This window comes from Rattus norvegicus, chromosome 19 (genome assembly GCF_036323735.1).
Source record: "Rattus norvegicus strain BN/NHsdMcwi chromosome 19, GRCr8, whole genome shotgun sequence".
Lineage (NCBI taxonomy): Eukaryota > Metazoa > Chordata > Mammalia > Rodentia > Muridae > Rattus > Rattus norvegicus.
Window position 1 is genome coordinate 46,389,572 of NC_086037.1, and position 8,025 is coordinate 46,397,596.

Below are 8,025 nucleotides of genomic sequence, written 5' to 3' on the forward strand. Positions count from 1 at the left end.
AGGATGGGAACGTGAAGGAGAGTAAATAGGTTGTGTTTGGGGGGTTGGAGCTGGGGAGTGGGCCACACTGTCTGCTTTTGAACTGGAACTCAGAATGTGTGTTCACTTCCAGGAAAAGTGGTTTGCACTAGCACAAAAGTGTAAGCTAAAAATAACCTCTGCACACAGCGATTGTGGAAATGAAGATAAGTGGGACTTACGCCAGCCTCTCTGTGTGTGTGTGTGTGTGTGTGTGTGTGTGTGTGTGTGTTTGTGCGCTTGCGTGTGCGCGTGTGCCTGTGTGTTTGTGTGTGTGTGTGTGTGTGTGTGTGTGTGTGTGTGTGTGGTGGTGGTGGCATTCGGCAGCACATGCGCTCTGTATTGCTGGCCCTTCTCTTCCTGTCAGTTGCGCCTTTCCCTTTGATTGTAGTTAATGAAGAATAATACATCCAGAGTCAGGGTTTGCCAGGGGATCCTCCCAAGTCCCAGCTCATCCCGTACTGGACATAGGGAGGAGGTGGAAAAAGAGAAGGGGGTGGGGGAAGAGGAATCTGTACATGTGTTAGAGGGGGATATGCCCATAAAGGGGGGAGTCGCATGCGCACACACGACCCTAACGGGCTGTGTGGCTGTCCAATCCGCTGAGAGCTGAGGGAAATCGAGGGAGAGAAAGCCCTGCAGCCGGGCAGACCCACGTCTTTCTGCACTAGGCACCCGCCGGGCGGTGGGATGCGAAGCCCGGGGCTGACCTCAGCACCCATCAAGGCGGGAGCTCAAGGCAGAGCGGAGGACCTGGGTCGCCGCCGCAGCGTCTAGATCCTCATCAGTGGCCCGCAGCTGGGGAATCGGGGTCACTGGAGCTGACGGGAGGGGAGGGCCCCTGAAACTTAGTGGTAAGCAGAAGGCAGGAGAGCAGGTCGCCAGGTAAGGTGCACCTCACAGTACAGGGCCAGTCGCGTCTTGGAACGCAACTTTTAGGGGGAGTTTCTTCTTCTAGTGAGGCGGAAATCTGGCAGAAGCGGCGGGAGGGGCTGGAGGCTGGCATTTAGGTGACTGGCACTGTCGGGTGACCTGAAGCACGGACCTGGCTAGTTGGGTGGGGTTGAGCTGGGGCGCGATTGGAAGCAGGAGTTGCAGGCGCGGCGTAGGAGTGGTAACAGCTGAGCGCGTGCCGGGGCAGGGAGGGCAGCGATCCCGTAGCAGAGAGAGAGGGGGGGGGGGCGGTGCAGGGAGAACTGAAAGGACCAGAACCTGGGGGGAGTCAAGGGGGAGCCAGGGCGGGGAGAAACCCACCCAGAGCTAGTGCTTCCTGGCAGGGGAGGGCGGGGGAGGGAAAGAGAGGGGAGGGCGGGCGGGGGGGGGCAGGCGCGGGAAGAGGGGACTATAACTCCACGGCCTCGACGAGCTGGGGCACTTTGGGGCGCTGAGGTCTGAAGCCAGCGCCACCCGGAGCAGGGCAACAGCTTGAGCAGACCCAGCAGGCGACACAGAAGCGGAGCCAGACTGGGAGAGCCGAGCCTGGAAGCGGTGGCCGCTGAGCACAACTTTGCCGTGTTGTTCCCTCTGCTGCTCCCGCCGGGTACTTCTCCGGAGGGTCGGTAGCTGGGACCAGAGTGAGCCAGCGACGAGCGCGCCGCGCAAGGAAAGATGATGATGATGTCCCTGAATAGCAAGCAGGCGTTCAGCATGCCTCATGCCGGCAGCCTGCATGTGGAGCCCAAGTACTCGGCGCTGCACAGTGCCTCCCCGGGTTCCTCTGCGCCCGCGGCGCCCTCGGCCAGTTCCCCTAGCAGCTCCAGCAACGCTGGCAGCGGCGGCGGCGGCGGCGGCGGCGGCGGCGGTGGTGGCGGAGGCCGGAGCAGCAGTTCCAGCAGCAGTGGCAGCGGCGGCGGCGGCGGCGGGGGCTCGGAGGCGATGCGGAGAGCTTGTCTTCCAACCCCACCGGTGCGTATGTCTGCATAATCACCGCTTAAAGGCACATTTTGACAGCCTCCTTTATCTGCTTGATGTTTTTTTCATGTCTGCACAGCAAATCACCCCACACCTCCAACCAATCCCCCCCTCTCTTAAGTATTCAACGGGTCTTGCCTTTCATATTAATTTTTATGACCTGGGATGCTGCCTGTGCGCGTGTTGTGTTGTGTTGTGTTGTGCTGTCTGTGGCTCACTTTCCTCCCCCTGCACATTGGCTTCTCGCGCAGGCTTCTCTTCTCTTCTCCCGGCCGAGTTTCAGGATCCTTGTCGTTATTATTATTTTAACGTTCTGGGAATGCTGTAGGCACGGTGGCGGTGGCGAGCCCTGGGCCGGGGGCTTCCGGAGAGAGCGCGCACAATTCCCTGCTGAGCGTAATGTGTGCCTTCTACTTACAATTGCAGAGCAATATATTCGGCGGTCTGGATGAGAGTCTGCTGGCCCGTGCCGAGGCTCTGGCCGCCGTGGACATCGTCTCCCAGAGTAAGAGCCACCACCACCATCCGCCCCACCACAGCCCCTTCAAGCCGGACGCCACTTACCACACCATGAACACCATCCCGTGCACGTCTGCCGCTTCCTCTTCATCCGTGCCCATCTCGCACCCGTCCGCTCTGGCTGGCACCCACCACCATCACCACCACCACCATCACCACCACCACCAGCCACATCAGGCTCTGGAGGGCGAGCTGCTGGAGCACCTGAGCCCCGGGCTGGCCCTGGGAGCCATGGCGGGCCCCGACGGCACGGTGGTGTCCACTCCGGCTCACGCACCGCACATGGCCACCATGAACCCCATGCACCAAGCAGCCCTGAGCATGGCCCACGCGCACGGTCTGCCCTCGCACATGGGCTGCATGAGCGACGTGGATGCAGACCCGCGGGACCTGGAGGCGTTCGCCGAGCGCTTCAAGCAGCGACGCATCAAGCTGGGAGTGACCCAGGCGGATGTGGGTTCGGCGCTGGCCAACCTCAAGATACCGGGCGTAGGCTCGCTCAGCCAGAGCACCATCTGCAGGTTTGAGTCCCTCACGCTGTCGCACAACAACATGATCGCGCTCAAGCCCATCCTGCAGGCGTGGCTGGAGGAAGCAGAGAAATCCCACCGCGAGAAGCTCACCAAGCCCGAGCTCTTCAATGGCGCGGAGAAGAAGCGCAAGCGCACGTCCATCGCGGCGCCCGAGAAGCGCTCACTGGAAGCCTACTTCGCCATCCAGCCAAGGCCCTCCTCGGAGAAGATCGCGGCCATCGCCGAGAAGCTGGATCTCAAGAAAAACGTAGTGCGCGTCTGGTTCTGCAACCAGAGGCAGAAACAGAAGAGAATGAAATACTCAGCCGGCATTTAGGGACCCTTCTCCAGGGATGGCCCTTTCCCTTCGCCCTCTCTTTTCTAACCCCCCTCTTGTCTCTCCTGCCTCTTTTCTTTCTACTTTGGCTATCAGAAACAATTCCGGTAAATGTGAACCCAGACCAAGTCAGGAGCAAAGAAACAAGCAGCTGAGCCCAAATCAGAAAGATTGTGAATTGATTTCGCAAAGTGAAGAAAAAACAAAATCACAAACACACCACAAAAGGAATTTGTCACGTTGTAACAGAGCTGTCCCTTTTAAGCGCACCTCGACTGCTCAGCTTCATCAGAGGAAGTGTGGAGCTGGTTGTCAACAGGAAGACAGAGGGACAAGCTTCTGAAAACCCCGCAAGAATGAGCAAGTAAGATTTGTTTTTATTCTTACAGACGTCACCTTGTTCACGTTTAAAAGTACACTTTGCAGCTATTTTTCAGAAATAGAAATTGATTCAGGACTGAAACTCGAAGCTAGAGTTGATGCTTAATGTGACACGATAGAGACGCCTCTAAAGTATTTTGAATTAAAAAAAGATGGCAGATTTTCTGCATTTACACTGTATATTATATATATATTTTTATTGTGGTTCTTATCGCTTTCTTCCTTCTCTAAAGTGTTAATACTTACGAAGGAGTTGCGCCTGCTGTGTTCACTGATCTTGACAACTATTATTAGATTATTGCCGTACAACCTTCTGTAAATTATTAATTTATCTCTCTGGCAACTTAATTTTGTGCACATCCTAACTAACTAAACTTCTTTAGTCTGAAAAATAAAACCGGCGGATACATATAGGTAGTGATGCTCAAATGTTCTTTTTTCTTTTTCCGTCTGATGAGTTCCCTGGAGTTTCACAGCTTTCCCGCTTAGACTGTGTTCTCTTCGGCCTAGTTGTATATTCTCACTTTGAATGAAGATTGTTTCCTCCCTTTGTTTTTAACTGGTAGCGTTCTAATTTGTGAGCTGACACTTGATAATGGATGTCTTAATCGTGTAGATCTGATTCACTGTCCGAAGTCTTGTTTACTTCCTTCCATATTTAATGGGGATTCCCACATTGTCCCCCGCAGCACACGTGCTCTCTCACTCACTTTACAAGCCTACACACAGACACACAGTACACGTCTCTAACAGAAGAGAAGGGGCAGTTGGAGGTACGACTGATAACCAGTGTATCCTTTTCCAGCCTAGGTGCGTTCTCCACTTGGTGCTTACTCTGCTGGACTCAAAGATTTCACCCAGGTATTTCAATCTCCCAGCTTTTAGTTGCTTTGTGGCTACATTTGACCTTTATAGGATCCTTCAGTTTTTCCTTTTAGGATGTTTGTTTGTAGGGGAAAATTTTGGAACTATAAGAAAGACAGTGCACTGCCTGTAAATTCACAGTGTTTGGTAGAATCCTTTTGGAGCACACACACAAGAATAGGTACACAGCGACTGGTACCTTCTCTATTGTAAATATTTCATTCAAAATGATGCACATATAAATATATTCTTACAGAATTTGCTGTAATTGTTGATCCATTTGAGGCTCTCCAAAGTTCTGAGTTCTGTATATGACCTCGTTCCTTGTTTTTGTTAATGAATTATTTACTATAGTAATGTATTAAGTTATTTTGGGTGTTGTTTCATTGTCTTTCATCGAAGAGATGATTTTAATGTTTTATTGGCAAAGTATGCTACTTTTTTCATTAAAATATGCTATTAATATTAAATGACTTTTAAAACGTGATGCAGTTTTTAATCATTTATGTGGGAATTATTTTGGTGCTGATTCTTTTAAAAGACAGGAACACAGAGAGTGGCTGCTATTAAAATGTGGCTTGGACTTTGTAAGAGGCAACTCCCTGGGAAAGGCTAAAAGAACAACAGGGTTTATAATATCACATTAATGGTCAGAGCTCATCTCACAGGGCACTTTGCTTTTTAGCTCAGATGAAATCATGATGTCTGGCTCCAGATAGCTCCTCTGGAGTCCTTTCTTCAGACTTGAAATAATTCTGTAAAGAGAATCTTACAAAGCCAAGGTCAGATGGAAACTATTCCAGCCCTTCTTTCCCACTTCCCATGGGGCAAAGGAAGAAAGGAACTCAGCCCACATTTCAGTAGCTGTGGGAGGGTGGGTGTGGCAACAGGGGGGGGGCAGGACTTGGTAAGCAAGGAGAGAAGTTCAACCCCATAGTTCTCAGTTCCTTAGCCTGTCCTGGAGATCAACACACAAGTCATAGTAGAAAGCACCTGGGGTTCTGGCAGGTGAATAAAGTCTCTGTCTTGGGGTTCTCTGTCTCTGTCTTTTTCTATCCCCCATAACCTTTAAGGAAACTAACCTTATTGCAATAGACAGGGTGTGGCTGAGGAAAATCCTGGGTAGTTAAAAGGAACAAATTTTTGTCCCTTTTTGTGACTTTGTCTGGCACAGGAGCTGGAGTAAGCCTATTAAACATTGATGTGGCCGTGGGTTCTGCCCATTTGGCACAGTCACTTCTTTTTTGAATCCTACTTTAAGACAATTCCTCTCCCATTAGAATAATTTTCAGGTCCTTCACAATAGTTGGGCAATGTATTGGGCTTTCAAAGTTTATATTTTCTAGTGAGGCTATGATTTGTATTTTTACACCATCTATAATTCATGGAATTAATTGGCAAGGAAACATTATATTAATGTATAGATTAAACAAGAAGAAAGAAGCAGGTACTGACCTGTCCTGAACACACTCGCTGAGGGTAACTCTTGTTAACTATATTGGCCTTCCCCACATGAAACTGCCACAAGATGCCTCTTTATTAGGAAGAAGCTAAGGAGACAGCCCACAAATGTATGAAAATTGTTACACTGGCCCAATTTGGGATTAAATGCTTCAGTGGAACTGATTATTATTTCCAGACAGAACAAAAATAGTTATAGAAGTTGGGTGGTACATGCGTGGAGAGACCATTTCTTTTATAGCTGAAACAAAGTACGTGTCACAAAAACAAGATCCAAGTGTCCATTTAGAGATGCACTTACTCCATAGGTTTGGAAGAAAACATGGACATATAGTGTTTTAAGAAAAGAAACTGTAAATGTAGGCACAGTGCCATTGGTGGTTTGGTTTTAGTCCTGTGTTTAGGAGGGCAGAAAGTTCTGTCTTTCATTTCTGTTCTCATCCTCGGTTTCAGGTTTCCTGAAACTTTTTAAAGACAGCTCTAAAAGTCTCAGTGGTCTGCGAAGAAACTTCAGCACCATGGCCAGTGACCGTGGGCTGAGAAGGCGGTGCTGCTCCAACAACTGACCAGCTAAAGAACTTTTCACTTGTTTTTATTTATTTATTTTTCCTCCACTTCGGACCAGAAATAATGAGAGCAATAAGTTGAATGTGTAGCATGCCACACTTTATGATATGAACTAGGAGTGATTTCCATAAGTAATAATTTTCGTCTTCTCACATGTGTGGGTTTTAAATAATGAAGGTGGAGATTAGCTCACCAAGAGAAGAATTAGATGACAGAAGATTGATTAGTGTGCTAGTGTCTTCGAACGACAATAAGCCATCTCTCAGTATAATCACACAGAAGCACTGAACACAAATATTTTTTGAACAGAGATAAAATAGGTATTTATTCTTCTTGGTTCATTTTGAAGTATAAAGCAATTTACACATATGCTTGCATGGCCAAAATTCTTATGAATTGGAGAACTTTTCACTTCGATAGTTAAGACTGAAGTCCTGCATTTCCCTCTAATTTACCAAGTTCGTATATTCCTGAATTTCAACTCATTTATCCATTAGTAAGAGACTGCTTCAATGTGTGTTTTATTGAAAATTAGAATTTTAAAAAAGCAAACATATTCTGAAAGCTTTTATTAGTGAGAGTTGCAGAGATATTCAAAGCCAAAGATTTGGAAAGAAGAAAGTTGGGCTTAATAAAGGATTCAGAGGTAAGAATAGACTAAATTAAGCAAATTCTTGAGAAATATTCGTTTGGTATTGACAGCAGAATCTGTCTGAAGGCTTTGCTGTATCAATCAAAGCCATCAGCATTCATGACTAATTTTTTTTATTTTCCCTCAAGACCACAATTGCTGTCTTATGCAAAGAGATATATTATGGATTGACTTAGCAACCTTAGTGATCCCAAACCTATGTATCTAGTTTCTTTTTGTTAACTTCTGTAAAAGCAAATGATTTGATCTTTTTGTGTATATGACCACATAAATCCACATTGGAATGAAAAAAAATCACTAAAATGGGCATGATGGTGCACCCTGTAATTATAGACCTCAAGAAAGTAACATGGAAAATCAAGAGTTCGAAACCCACCTGGAATACATGGAGTTCAAGGCCATCTCAGGCTCCCTAGTAAGATCCTGTTGCAAAAAGCAGAAAACAAAGCAACATCACACACACACACACACACACACACACACACACACACACTCACACACTCATTGATATCTAAGTACTCTAAGCCATACAGTGTTATACTGTCCTGGTGGAGGTTATCGATTTCACCAACACATTACTTAAGGAAAAATAATGAAGACATGAAGATTTGAGTAAAGTAATTAAATTTAGAAATCCCTCTGTTATTTATGTGAAATACATTTGTCGATGAATAACAGGCATGATGATGCCTTGCACTTATAATCTGTTCGTGTGTGCAGAGCTGAGGCAGGAGCGTTGCTGCAAGCTTGTGGCCATCCTGGGCTACTTAGTGAATTCCAGGTCAGTCACAAAACCCAACTTC

General features: G+C 47.7%; 1 protein-coding gene across 1 annotated transcript; it reads left to right on the forward strand.

Moving 5' to 3' along the window:
- The first annotated feature begins 1,386 nt into the window (after positions 1-1,386).
- Positions 1,387-5,028, forward strand: Pou4f2 (POU class 4 homeobox 2). The gene is made up of 2 exons (NM_134355.1): positions 1,387-1,923; positions 2,356-5,028. The coding sequence occupies exons 1-2, from the start codon at positions 1,627-1,629 to the stop codon at positions 3,295-3,297; spliced, it is 1,239 nt and encodes a 412-aa protein (NP_599182.1). The 5' UTR covers positions 1,387-1,626; the 3' UTR covers positions 3,298-5,028.
- Positions 5,029-8,025: the final 2,997 nt, after the last annotated feature.